The sequence below is a fragment of the Dendrobates tinctorius genome, unplaced genomic scaffold (genome assembly GCF_039654945.1).
Source record: "Dendrobates tinctorius isolate UK_male_01 unplaced genomic scaffold, ASM3965494v1 ptg000022l, whole genome shotgun sequence".
NCBI classification, from domain to species: domain Eukaryota; kingdom Metazoa; phylum Chordata; class Amphibia; order Anura; family Dendrobatidae; genus Dendrobates; species Dendrobates tinctorius.
This window is the reverse complement of record NW_027361690.1, coordinates 7,498,482-7,512,111: the sequence shown is the minus strand read 5'-3', so window position 1 is coordinate 7,512,111 and position 13,630 is coordinate 7,498,482. Positions and strand designations below refer to the sequence as shown.

The following is a 13,630-nucleotide window of genomic DNA, read 5'->3' as shown; positions in this document are numbered from 1 at the left end:
TTCAGCTGCAGGCACAGAACGACTGGTTGCAATCGAAGGACACATGAATGCGACCAAGTACAGAGATATCCTGGATGAAAACCTCTTCCAGAGTGCTCTGGACCTCACCTTCCAACAAGACAATGACCCTATGCACACAGCTAAAATAACAAAGGAGTGGCTTCAGAACAACTCTGTGACCATTCTTGACTGGCCCAGCCAGAGCCCTGACCTAAACCCAATTGAGCATCTCTGGAGAGACCTGAAAATGGCTGTCCACCAACGTTCACCATCCAACCTGACGGAACTGGAGAGGATCTGCAAGGAAGAATGGCAGAGGATCCCCAAATCCAGGTGTGAAAAAATTGTTGCATAATTCCCAAGACGACTCATGGCTGTACTAGCTCAAAAGGGTGCTTCTACTCAATACTGAGCAAAGGGTCTGAATACTTATGACCATGTGATATTTCAGTTATTTTTTTTCAACAAATTTGCACATTTCTATTTTTTCCAGTCAAGATGGGGTGCAGAGTGTACATTAATGAGAAAAAAATGAGCTTTTTGAACTTACCAAATGGCTGCAATGAAACAGAGTGAAAAATTTCAAGGGGTCTGAAAACTTTCCATACCCACTGTATGTACCCTACATACACACACTTCCACTCTTTTCTGAAAGGTGTTTATATACAAGGATCTATCATGTAGTTTTTTAATGCTTATTAATGACACTTCTGTAATCCAACAAATAATAATAAATTTCATAGCTTTCTGCTGCTGTGCATTTAACCCTTCTTTATGTACTTGACTTCTAGTGTTACACCTTAAAGGGGTTGTCTATAAAGAGAACCAGTAACCCCCAAAAAATGCAGTGCCATCTGCAGGCACCAAAGTTATAGAGCACAGGGGAATTCCATAGATTGATATACAGTTTTAAGAGAAAAGATTCAGCATAACCTGTATTTTCATCATTTCACCCTCTGCTTTTTCTGGGATTTGTGGCCCAGTGGGCATACTTATACAGACGTAGCGGTCAGTCACTTTATAGGACTGTCCACTGGACCAAAAATCCCAGAAAGAGCAGAGGATAAAATTATTATAACACTGGTTATAGGGAATATTTTCCCATGAAACTTATATGTCTACTCACTCCCCCTGCGCTATAACATGGTGCCAGCACTTTCATAATGACAGGTTCAAATTAAGAAATAAAGGTGAGCCCAATTTTCAACTGATCGCCACAGCTCAGTCTTCACAGCGTATAAAAACACTAACAGTGGGCATAAAATGTATGTGAATCCTGTACACACTGCTGGAACTGTAATACATGGCTTTTCTTGGGCAGCGAAAAACCGCAGCATTAAAAACTCAACAAATACTCTCTGTGGGAACTAAGCCTGAGGCTATGTGCCCACGTATGCAGAAAATTCGGACTCCTTCCCAGTAAACGCGTGCTTTTTGCGCAAAAGACGCGCGTTTTTTATTCGTTTTTTCTAGAGCGTCCCCAGTTTCATAGAAAATAGCTAGAAATGCGGATTTTTCCGCAAAATTAATGAGCATGCTGCGTTTTTTACCGCAATGCTTTTTTTCCGCGGAAAAAACGCATCAATATGCACAAAAAGCGCAGAATTAATTAAAATGAAAGGGATGCTTCTTTTAAGCGATTTGTAAGCGTTTTATTTGGTAAAAACGCTTAAAAAACGTGAAAAAAACGCTTACTTGTGTACATACCCTAAGTGTAACTAAAAGCTCAGTTTTCAGCTATTGAGTTACTTTTAAATGCCTTCTAATATAGACTGTGCCTTCCTACACTGCTGTGGACATGGGAGGAAGACGCGGCACGCCTTACCTGTATGTTACGTATAAAGGACACCAGTACCCGCTCTTCAAATTCATTTACAGGAGTATAAAGATTCAACACCTTCACAATCTGTAAAGACAATGTCTTATGTTATATATGAAGTGGCAGATACACAGGAAATCACACAAAGAAAGCGTCTGGGTAGGTACAATACGAGAGACTGCATGCGTCAGCGGTGGAAGGGGACACAGAAACGTAGCGTGATACAAATATCACTGGTCTGGACTTTATGGCTATCTCACCTACTATTGGGATAGTACTACGTATTTCATCTAGTCCCGGCACTACTCGGATTGTAAGCTAGTTTGGATATCGCCATCCTTTCTCTCTGTATCACAGGTCTCTGTCTTCACAAGTTTGTAATTTATACCCAATCATATAGCTTTGCCATATAATGAATAAATGATAATTTCCAGAGACATATAAAGCTATCTGCTGTAATGTACGTGTAGTATGGACCCCTTGGTTACTTACCTGGGCAGTAGTCAGAGCGTTGCACATGGAGCAGATCGCCTCTGCATCCTCATCGGTTTTCTTCTTCACTTGCAGTAACTGTGCTGCCTGAATTAAAGGTTCAAGTGTCTCTTTAGCGCCACTGTTCATCAGATTCTTGTCACGCAGCCATTCTTCTAGTTGGCTGACGTTGTACCTGTAGGCAAACAAAATGCAAATATTTTAGTCAGCCCCTCATCGAATGTCAATGGAATCCCCTCTCCAAACTCCAGTGGTCTGACCAGTAACTCAAGTAATATATTCCCTCAAGCACATGTGACACTTGCCTCAATCTACAAATCCAAAACTAAAAAATGCCATATGGCAAACACAATCATTCTCCTAAATTAATGTCACTACTACAACTCCCCTTGAAAGCCCCATTCATGCAATTCAATACTTTCAAGTGGAATAACACTGGTCCAACTGAGGAGAGCGCCAGAGGAAGAAATCACAAAACTCAATTATCAAAAATTAACTGTTTGGCATAGAAAATTTTAGGTAGGTTTGGCTGAAATCAGTCTTTTCAATAATTATCAGCGACTACTTTATACAATCTAAAACTAATTAGTGCGCATATAATCTCATCATATAGTAATATAACACAATGACTACAATATTATATGAACTTTTAACCGATGAACCAGAGCAATACAAGAAAATCTTGTCAATTGAGAGCCATTACCCTTCACAAGAAGCAATTTAGGCACTCTATTTTATAGACATTTCCTGCATAGTAACTGCAGCTATACATACTACTAGATGCATACACCGCTTATAGAAACCTTCCAACCTCCCGCTGACAACCAAGCCGATTTCTTGGAAAGAGAATTAAAAGGGTTGTCCGGCAGGACTATAAAGGTCTGAGGGGATGCTTCTGTTGTCCTCAAGCTGGAACACCTTCTTGCAGCATGGTCTTGACTTTGGGGGAGGATTTTATCCTCTGCCGTCTTCTTTCCCCCGGATCAGGACAGGATCGGCACTCCTGATCCACCCCCTCCTTGCTGTAGCCGCTGCTGCCCTTGGGATGCACTTCACCTTAGCAGGTTGTGCCACCCTGAAGACACCCGACCTCACTCTGGAGAAGCATCGCGCCATACCAGGCAGTGCTCCCAGAACGGAATATTCATATGCCAGCTCCCAAGGAAGCATCGCGCCACTGGAAGACGTTGGATGTTATGCCTGGGTTCTGGGAAAGCACTGCACCATACCAGGGCGCACCCTGGAAACTGACATCATTGCTTCACTGCCAGCTCCCAGTCATGCAATGTGCCGGCCTCGAGCCTCCGAAGATATGTTCCTGCATGCTCAGTTAGGGACATCCACCCTCGCAATGCTGGGACTCCAGCCCCAGGTAATATCTTCATTCCACCGGCAGCACCAGGGAGCTGTAGAGTATTCAACAAGGACAGGAAACCAGTGAAGCGTATTATAGGGCTCTGCCTTTTAAAGCTGTAGGGTTTGCTGTCCCTCTCTCTCTATGGTGCTAGTGTGGGGAATGGGAAAAATAAGTAATCTCCTTTCCACAAAAAAGATAACTTGTTGGGAGGTGGGGAACGGACCGCAGGGACTTGTGATGATTTGTAGAATGTGTAACTTTTATCCCTTTTAGAATAGAGTGGCAGTGCACACTCATCCGCTCCTCCACTCATTCACTATGAACTGCTGAGTGCTGCGATCAGCTTTTTCCAACAGCCCTACAAAAAATGAATGGAGTGGCCTGCTGAACCATCCTGTAAAGAGAATAAACGTTACGAGATCTACTAGTTGGTAGCTGTTCCTCAGCAGATCTGATCAGCAAGTTATTACCTATCCTGAAGATAAGTGATAACTTGTTTTAACTGGACAACCCCTCTAAGGAAAATTATAACATTACTAAAATAACTAATTGTAATCCAGGGAAAATATCCTAGAATTTACAATGCTGAATATACAAGAAAAAAAAGAAGTGTTTATGAGAAGCATGTGGCTACCATAATCGCTGAGTGAACCAAATCCTTGAGTTCCTGATGACTTTTTACATGAGAGATAATAACAGACAATAATGTAAAATCTGAAGCACTTGTCTGGGAATGTTACCCTTTTGGCTTTGATCAGTTTTTCCCCACAGAGATGAAGACAGGTCTTTACAATGCTCTACAGTCTATAAAAATGATCCACTTTCATGGTTCTTACCTTATCTGCATCCCTTTGCTCCATGAACACATGTCCTTTCTGAGCAGCAGATTGTTAAGTGTGACAGCGCCAATAATGTAGAACATCTGCTTCGCCACCTGCTTGATGAGCTCTGGATCCATACCATGCTGGCACAGGATGGAGTGGAACGTGTTCAGTTGTCTCACTATGGAGTCCAAGGTATACGTTCCTTCATCTGCTATACTGGATGTCCTCTTTCTCAAACCTGTAGGTTTCACCCCGGAGACGCCCTGAATGGTCTCATGCTCCAACATTCCAGAAACTAAAGTAAAGAAGACAGAAAGCAAATTAACTTAACTAATCAATATATTTTATTTCACTAACTTATGTTACTCTACTAGCTTTATTTTTCTAACTTACCATGAATTCCACTGCATTTTACAGACATCATCATTACTGTCCCCATTGGGGCTTAAGGCCCCGTCACACATAGCGACTTACCAGCGATCCCGACAACGATATCAAGGTGTCAGGATCGCTGGTGAATCGCTATGTGATCGCTGGTGAGCTGTCAAACAGACAGCTTCACCAGCGATTAGCACAGCGACGCCGCGCGTGCGGCATCGCTGTGTTCAGCGCTGATTCATGTAAAAAATAGAATTAAAATAAAAAATATTGTTATTCTCACCTTCCGCCGTCCCGCGCAGCATTCCCGCCTCTCTCCACGCTCTGGTCCCAGTAATCCTTTGCGAGAATTACCGCGATGACGTCCGTTCTTGCGGGATCGCGAAGTCTCGCGGTCATTCTTGCAAAGGATTACTGGGACCGGAGCGTGGAGAGAGGCGGGAATGCTGCGCGTGAGGTCGGAAGGTGAGAATAGTAATATATATATTTTTTTTTTATTATTATTTTATCGCTGATCTCCCGCCTGTCACACACAGCGATGCGTGCTGGCCAGCGGGAGATCAGCGATGAAAGAAATGTCCAGAGATTTCCCAGAGCGATCAGCGATACCGGCAGGGGGGCCGATCGCTGATCGCTGTCACACACAGCGATCTCGCTGGTGAGATCGCTGTTGTGTCACAAAACTTGTGACTCAGCAGCGATCTCGCTAGCGAGATCGCTATGTGTGACGGGGCCTTTACAATCTAAGTTTCTTATCAGTATGCCTTTGGAGAGCAGTAGGAAACCCAGAAACATGGAGAGAACAAACAATCTCTTTGCAAATATATAAGGGTACCTTTACACTTAGCGATGCACCAGCGATCCCGACAACGATATGGATCACTGGTGCATCGCTAAGTGGTCGCTAGTGAGCTGTCAAACAGGCAGATCTCACCAGCGACATAGCAGCGGTTGGGGGGTCGCTACTTACCTGTCAGATGCGGCGATCCTGACGTCCTCCCGCCTGCGTCGCTCGTCGGCGCCACAGGAAGCGGCCGATGAGAAATGGTCCAGGATGTTCTCGCGCGATCAGCGATAATCAGCGGGGGAGCCGGTCGGAGGTAAGTATCACATGTAGCGATATCGCTAGCAATACCGCTGCTGCATCACGAAATCGGTGACGTTATAGCGATATTGCTAGCAATATCGCTATGTGTAACGGGCCCTTAAGCAATATACAAGCTATGCCACATAATGAACAAGTATAATAATACTATAAATACAATGATGAATGATCTTTTTTGAAATTCATTTGGTTCAGCAACATAAAAATTGTAAACCACATTAATATAACATAAGGTCGCTTTCCACGCTGGTCTTGAAGAGGAGGCATTTCAGGAGTTAGATGCTCCAGATATATTAAGAAATACATACTTCTTAATGAGTCCAGCACGTCTGAAAAGTGGTGTGTGTGCGCGTCATCACAAATCTTCAGTCTGGGAACGCCACCACTCATCATGAATTTGAAGAGCGGGGGGTTGCCACACCCCGCCCCAAACAGGAGTAAGATTTGTGGCGTAAGAAGCACTGCCACTTGTCATGAATTTGACAAGCAGGGGATGCCATTCCCCATCCAAGCTCTGCTCACTTTATCAGAGCTGGGTGAAAATGATGTGAGACTGCCAAAAGTTGGACATTTTAGCGCAGCATCATCTTGTGCCAAAATTTTGCTACTTCTCAAAGCATTTTATGCTAAAATACTAGCATAAGAATATCCGATGGATCTGGGAAAAGTGCTCATCTTCTATAATACACTAAAGCAGATCTTTTATCGGACCGAGTAGTCTTATCTAAGGGAAGAATTGTTTGGGAACACATTTGCACTCTTATTAGCTCAAGTGGCACCAAAAATCATTTTTGTTCAATAAGAGCAATAAGAGTATGAACTGTACACATAGGGGCCGATTCATCATTGCGTTTCCACCTTTCATTTGTCGGCTTTTGTGTATGTTTCACTTGTTTTTCATCTGCGTCTTTTTTAAAGTCACTTTCTTATGTTCTTGTATTTTTTTTGTTTTAATTGTGGGATGGGTTTAGGTTTTCCTAAAGAGACCACTGAACAGTTTTCGCTAACTTTTGTTGTAATTAATAAAACAGTTTGTATATGCAGCTCCTATGTCTGCTACTGACATAGAAATGAATTGTGATTTTTTTTTTTTTAATATACAGAAGGTGGTTATGGACTTGGTTTATGAAAAACCCACCAAGCTTGCATGAGTATAGAGAACTCGGGAGAGACAGCAGTCAGTCGAATGAGCATCTGACTGTCATCTAAGGAGGATGGGTACCTTTAGAGGATAGGTTTTTCTTTTTAACCTAATACACTGCTCAAAAAAATAAAGGGAACACTTAAACAACAGAATATAACTCCAAGTAAATCAAACTTCTGTGAAATCAAACTGTCCACTTAGGAAGCAACACTGATTGACAATCAATTTCACGTGCTGTTGTGCAAATGGAATAGACAACAGATGGAAATTATTGGCAATTATCAAGACACCCTTAATAAAGGAGTGGCTCTGCAGGTGGGGACACAGACCACATCTCAGTACCAATGCTTTCTGGCTGATGTTTTGGTCACTTTTGAATGTTGGTTGTGCTTTCGCACTCGTGGTAGCATGAGACGGACTCTACAACCCACACAAGTGGCTCAGGTAGTGCAGCACATCCAGGATGGCACATCAATGCGAGCTATGGCAAGAAGGTTTGCTGTGTCTGTCAGCATAGTGTCCAAAGGCTGGAGGCGCTTCCAGGAGACAGGCCAGTACACCATGAGACATGGAGGGGGCCGTAGCAGGTCAACAACTCAGCAGCAGGACCGCTACTTCAGCGTTTGTGCAAGGAGGAACAGGAGGAGAACTGCCAGAGCCCTGCAAAATGACCTCCAACAGGCCACAAATGTGCACGTGCCTGCACAAACTGTTAGAAACTGACTCCATGAGGATGGTCTGAGTGCCCGACGTGCACAGATGGGGGTTGTGCTCACAGCCCAACACTGTGCAGGACGCTTGGCATTTGCCACAGAACACCAGGATTTGCAAATTCTTCACTGGCGCCCTGTGCTCTTCACAGATGAAAGCAGGTTCACACTGAGCCATGTGACAGACGTGACAGGGTCTGGAGACGCCGTGGAGAGCGATCTGCTGCCTGCAACATCCTTCAGCATGACCGGTTTGGCAGTGGGTCAGTAATGGTGTGGGGTGGCATTTCTTTGGAGGGCCACACAGCCCTCCATGTGCTCGCCAAAAGTAGCCTGACTGCCTTAGATACCGAGACGAGATCCTCAGACCCCTTTTGAGACCATATGCTGGTGCAATTGGCCCTGGGTTCTTCCTAATGCAGGACAATGCCAGACCTCATGTGGCTGGAGTGTGTCAGCAGTTCCTGCAAGATGATGGCATTGAAGCTATGGACTGGCCCACCCGTTCCCCAGACCTGAATCCGATTGAGCACATCTGGGACATCATGTCTCGCTCCATCCACCAACGTCAAGTTGCACCACAGACTGTCCAGGAGTTGGCGGATGCTTTAGTCCAGGTCTGGGAGGAGATCCCTCAGGAGACCATCCTCCGTCTCATCAGAAGCATACCCAGGCGTTGTCCAGTAGGGAGGTCATACAGGTACGTGGAAGCCACACATAATACTGAGCTTCTTTTCCTTGTCATGAGGCATTTCCACAGTTGGATCAGCCTGTAATTTGATTTTCCACTTTGATTTTGAGTATCATTCCAAATCCAGACGTCCATGGGATGTTCATTTTGATTTACATTGATAACGGTTATGTTTTATTGTTCTGAACACATTCCATTATGCAATGAATAATAATTTGCAACTGGAATATTTCATTCAGAGATATCTAGGATGTGGTATTTTAGTGTTCCCTTTATTTTTTTGAGCAGTGTATATTCCCAATACATTAACCTTTTTCAGGGTTTAGCATTACTGAAAAGAAAATCTAAAAATCTCAGCAATTTCATATTACTCACCGATCATTGGTTGTAGGATATTCTCGAGCACTCTGACCAGCTGCTGATAGATCTGAATAGCTAAGTCACTTAATACTTGTCTGTACTCCGCAAGATCGAAATTTGTGAGACAATGTTCATTCTGCCGACTTGAGTTGTGCTTCATAAACGCCTGCAGAGAGCAGAGCATAATCAACCATCTAAACTTATCTTTCTGCTTTATGTTTTATTTAAAAAAATAAACTTTCTTAAAAATGTATTTTGGAGTAAAATGAAACAAAAAGTAAAATTATGAAACGAAAAGGTGTATAATTTAGCCCTCAATTGGGTCATCTCTAAACCACAACTTATCAGCCATCAACAGAATACAGGCAATCCAGAATATTGCATTACTCAAACCATAGTACAATCCACATAGAAGCCATGTGTAAAGTCCTGCCGTTGGATAGACTTCTGCAAAGACTAGCAAACTGACCATACTTGTAAAAATGTATAATTTGTAACAAAAACAGTTGTAAGAATCTCCAATAATCTGATGTGCGAATTGTCTTTTCAGAGACAGGAGGAAGACTTGAAGTCTAGGGCTACCTTTTAATACGAGCATGCATGGCGTATAAGTCTCCTCACTCTGACATGCCAGGCCTGGCTTGTCATTCTCCACAAGGAGGAATGTTACCCCTTACACCACAATAATCAGATGAAATGTTACCTCTTCACCGCTGTACTGCTTCAGACAATGAAGGAATCGGCAGGTGTTGGAAAGCCAGAAGGACACGGTTTCAAAATCATCACCTCTTTTCTGTCATAGAAAATAAAAAAACTAATTAAAACATTCAAGTGTTGACGACTGTAAAACTGAAAAATGACTATTAAACAACTAAATTAAAAAGAAGCGATAAAATGGAAAGTACAATTGTGAATATAAGGCAGAATGCAAGAAGCCAAGTAAGAGTATTCAGGAGAGTTGACATACATATATGGAATGTTATATCTAAGGCTAGGGTCACACTGCGTTTGGGCAATCCGTTAACACTGCCATTCAGCCCCATTGTCGGGCGCATCGCGACACATGCCGTAAAGAAGCACGCGTTCGTGATGTGCCGTCATTCACTGACGGAGCCTCAGACGCGGCCTGCAGAGTCTGAGGTGCCGTCACCGCTAGCACAGATGAATCATCTGTGCTAGCGGGTATAGCATAACGCGATCGCGTTATGCTATACCGTTAAAGCAGCCCGTCAACGCTATGCGTTGAACGGGCTGCTAAACGTAATGTGAACCTAGCCTAAGTTATCCACTTACGAGACTGGGTACAGTATACATTATATGTACCGTACTTGTTTCAAATTGCCGCTGGGACAACAAATTACCCAATCTGTCTCTAGTCACGCTCAATAAACTATTACCATTTCGTGCAGCACTCTAATGTTTTATTGGTGAATTGTTTTCTCTATTTTATAGTAGTGTTGTGAACTTCTATCACTGCTAATAATTACACATGAACTTTTGCATAATTGGATAAACGGACCAAGACATTCGTCGATTACAATAGCAATCACTTCGTGTGTTACTTATTTCTAAATAGCGGAACAATCGGGTTTTTAACCATTGTGTGATCTATTTTATATTCCATTAATAAAGATTTAATGTACATGGAATAAATAGTTTATAATAAAACAACTGAGACAAATTGGGTAATTTGTTGTCCAAATGTTACAGGTAGATTAGATGGGTTAAATGCTAATAAGAACGATCAGACTAAGCCTTCTCGGCTTGAGTCTAGCAGATAACCACGCCATTGTTTTGCAGTTGAAAGATGCCATGATGCAGAACGTCTCCCTCTTTCAGGGGCCAGAGAGAGAGAATGCCAGCTCTGGCTTGGAGCCATCTTACATTACAGTCTCAGTATCACACTTTTTTTGTCAATAATATTAAGGCCGCAGACACGCTGAGCGTCTTGCATCATTGCTTCTATCCAGACATAGTCTCTATGGACTCCTTCCAAAAATACAAAAATAGAGCACATACACGGTGTCTGCTTTGATCATGAGCCACAATACCCAGAGTACTGACAAATAATCAGAGTGGATACTTGCCAAACTACACTATGTATGAGAACAATGGTGATATTCCATGGCGCAATAAAAATTTGTATAATTTGTTATGTACAAGATGACCAAGTGAAGTTTTAGCTGTCCAATTTGAACACATATATATAGCTTATACCAGGATCTTCAAGAGGGGCCTGGATGCCTTTCTTGAAAAATATAATAATATACGTTATGGGCACTATATTCTGTGAAGTGGCGTTGGTCTATGGAACTAGTCAGATTGCTGTATGTGGAGTAGGGAAGGAATTTTTCTCCCAATATGGAGCTACTTGTGTCTACTTCATTGGGTTGTTACCTTCCTCTGTATCAACATGTTAGGCTATAGGTTAAACTTGATAGACTTGCCATCAATCTTAAAAACTATTAACTATGATGTTCCATATTAATTACAGTACCTAAAATGTGATGAGTTTCGAGTTTACTTCAATAAATTCTCCAGAATCAAACTTTTCTGTGTCAATGAACCTGCCTCCACGCCAAGTTCCCCATAGGGTCCGGTGACACCGGCCAACGTGCCCTTACCCAGCTGTGACACACTTATGACATGGTCAAGAACCTGCTCAGCAGTGACAGGTCAGAGACACATCAACAATGACCGTCTGTTTCTAGGAAAATGTATTATGGTAATGAGGAAAGTGCGTGTGGAGCACACAAGGGCGAAGACAACCGCACATACAATATTGTAATGTGCCGATAGTGACTCGATGCCCCGCCAGTGCAGCACCAGAATGGAAACAAGTGTCACATTGTGTGGATGCATATACCAGTGAGACAGTATTTTTCAAGTAAAAATGGAATGAACATGGCAAATTAACATTTAGATAAAAGAAAACCACTTCAACCCACATCTACAGACTAATTTAGTATTTCACAACCTAGATACACTGAAACCCTACCGCTCCTTGTAAAGTGGCCATGGGATCCCAAAAATACAGTAGAAACGTGGCATATTGACTTTTAGAATCGTTCAGCAGTTTCAAGGTATGTACCGACTATTAATTTTTCTGTCAAATAAAACAATAACTGACCTTCAAGATCTTTTTGATGCCATTGATGGTAGATGTGAGCAAGGAACGGACTTTCTGGTCATCATTGAGGTAATCAGCATGCCGCACACACATAAAAAGTATGTAAGCTGGCAGGCCTGGAATAAGGTTCACGGCCACACCACGGGGCTTCAAGTCTGGTATCAGAGAAAATAACAAGTGGCATTATTGGAGTAAGGCTGGAGTCACACTAACCTGCGCAAAATACGGTCAGTATTTTACATGCGTAATACGGATGAATGGCCCCTAAACAGTGCTCCGTATGTCATCCGTAATCAAGGTGTGGTCGCATATTTTGCGCATGTAAGCATCCGCATGTAATCCGTATGGCGAGATTTTCTCGCAGGCTTGCAAAATGGACATATAATGGAGCCCTATGACAGGGTTTATAACAGAAACCAAAGAATAGATATAGACACATAGAATGCAATATATATATATATATATATATATATATATATATATATATATTCTATGTGTATATATCTATTCTTTCGTTTCTTTATTAAACCTGTCAGTGTGAGTTTACTGTATCGTGCACTGAATTGCCGGCTTTGCTAAAAGACACCTGGTGCGTATTTCTCGCAAGTCACATGTGTGGTCCGTGTGTAATACGTATTTTTTGAGCACCCATAGACTTGCATTGGCGTACTACATTGTAAAAGCTAACAAAAGTGAAGAAACTGCATAATTTACTTGCTGCTAAAATTCTGCTCTGCTATGGAACTGTCACATGTGGGGAAGTGACCTCAAGCCCCTAACTTCTTGCTACAGTCTGTTCAAGCACAGAGTGCAGAGATTTCCGGTCTGTGCTTTTAAGGGCTCAGCCAGCAGCTCTGCAGTAAGCTCTGTATAGTGATATCAGGGCCATGGCTTGTGATCCTTGGCAAGCTTACAGTGACTGGGGATGTGCACATGGTGGAAAGGAAAGCAGGGAGACCACACTGCGGGATCCACAAAGATCAAGTAATTTTTTCAGCTTGTGACTTCAGCCATAGAGGATGGTGCTGAGAGTTCCAGTGGGTAAGATTACATTACAATAAATGACTACATTATACGACTTATCCAACCTGTGTGGTGCCAGAGTAAGCACCTGTAACGTTATGGGAGCAGGAGTGTGTCAGGATAGGTAAAGTGCGATGAACATGTTAGGTGCGAGAAACAGCATGGGCAACAATTTATGCTACATGAGACTATATAGGAATCTCTAAAATGGTTCTTTGTAGGTGGAGTGGGTGTCTCACTGATGAGAGGTGGGGGGGGGGGTGACTAAGCTGTGGGACAGATGCAACTATGCCTCAAGGGAAATGTTGTCCAGACACAGAGGAAGAAAAGACTGGAAGTTCGGGACATAAATAAAAACTACAAGGATGGCTACAGAGGGTTGAATGGAAGCTAAAATGAAAATAAAAGTTTACAGGAGGTTTTGGAGTTTATTACAGGGATATCCAGATAATTTATATTATATAATTTTTTTGGGTAACCTAGAAAACCCCTTTAACATACAAGACAGCACTTCTAGAGGAGATATGATTGATATGGAAGTTTATTGATATGCAGACAGATTTATTACAGTACTGTAGTCTTACAGCCTTTTCCGAT

At 42.5% G+C, this 13,630-nt stretch overlaps 1 protein-coding gene across 5 annotated transcripts in view; it reads right to left on the bottom strand.

Moving 5' to 3' along the window:
* MYO5A (myosin VA) overlaps positions 1-13,630 on the bottom strand; it is a 231,956-nt gene that overhangs the window by 10,006 nt on the left and 208,320 nt on the right. For all 5 annotated transcript variants that reach the window (XM_073568412.1, XM_073568411.1, XM_073568413.1 and 2 more), the window contains 6 exons: positions 12,011-12,165; positions 9,584-9,673; positions 8,896-9,046; positions 4,505-4,787; positions 2,312-2,486; positions 1,826-1,906 (listed from right to left, as the gene is read on the bottom strand). In XM_073568412.1, the coding sequence (XP_073424513.1) occupies positions 1,826-1,906; positions 2,312-2,486; positions 4,505-4,787; positions 8,896-9,046; positions 9,584-9,673; positions 12,011-12,165 (935 nt within the window). The remainder of the gene's footprint in view (positions 1-1,825; positions 1,907-2,311; positions 2,487-4,504; positions 4,788-8,895; positions 9,047-9,583; positions 9,674-12,010; positions 12,166-13,630) is intronic.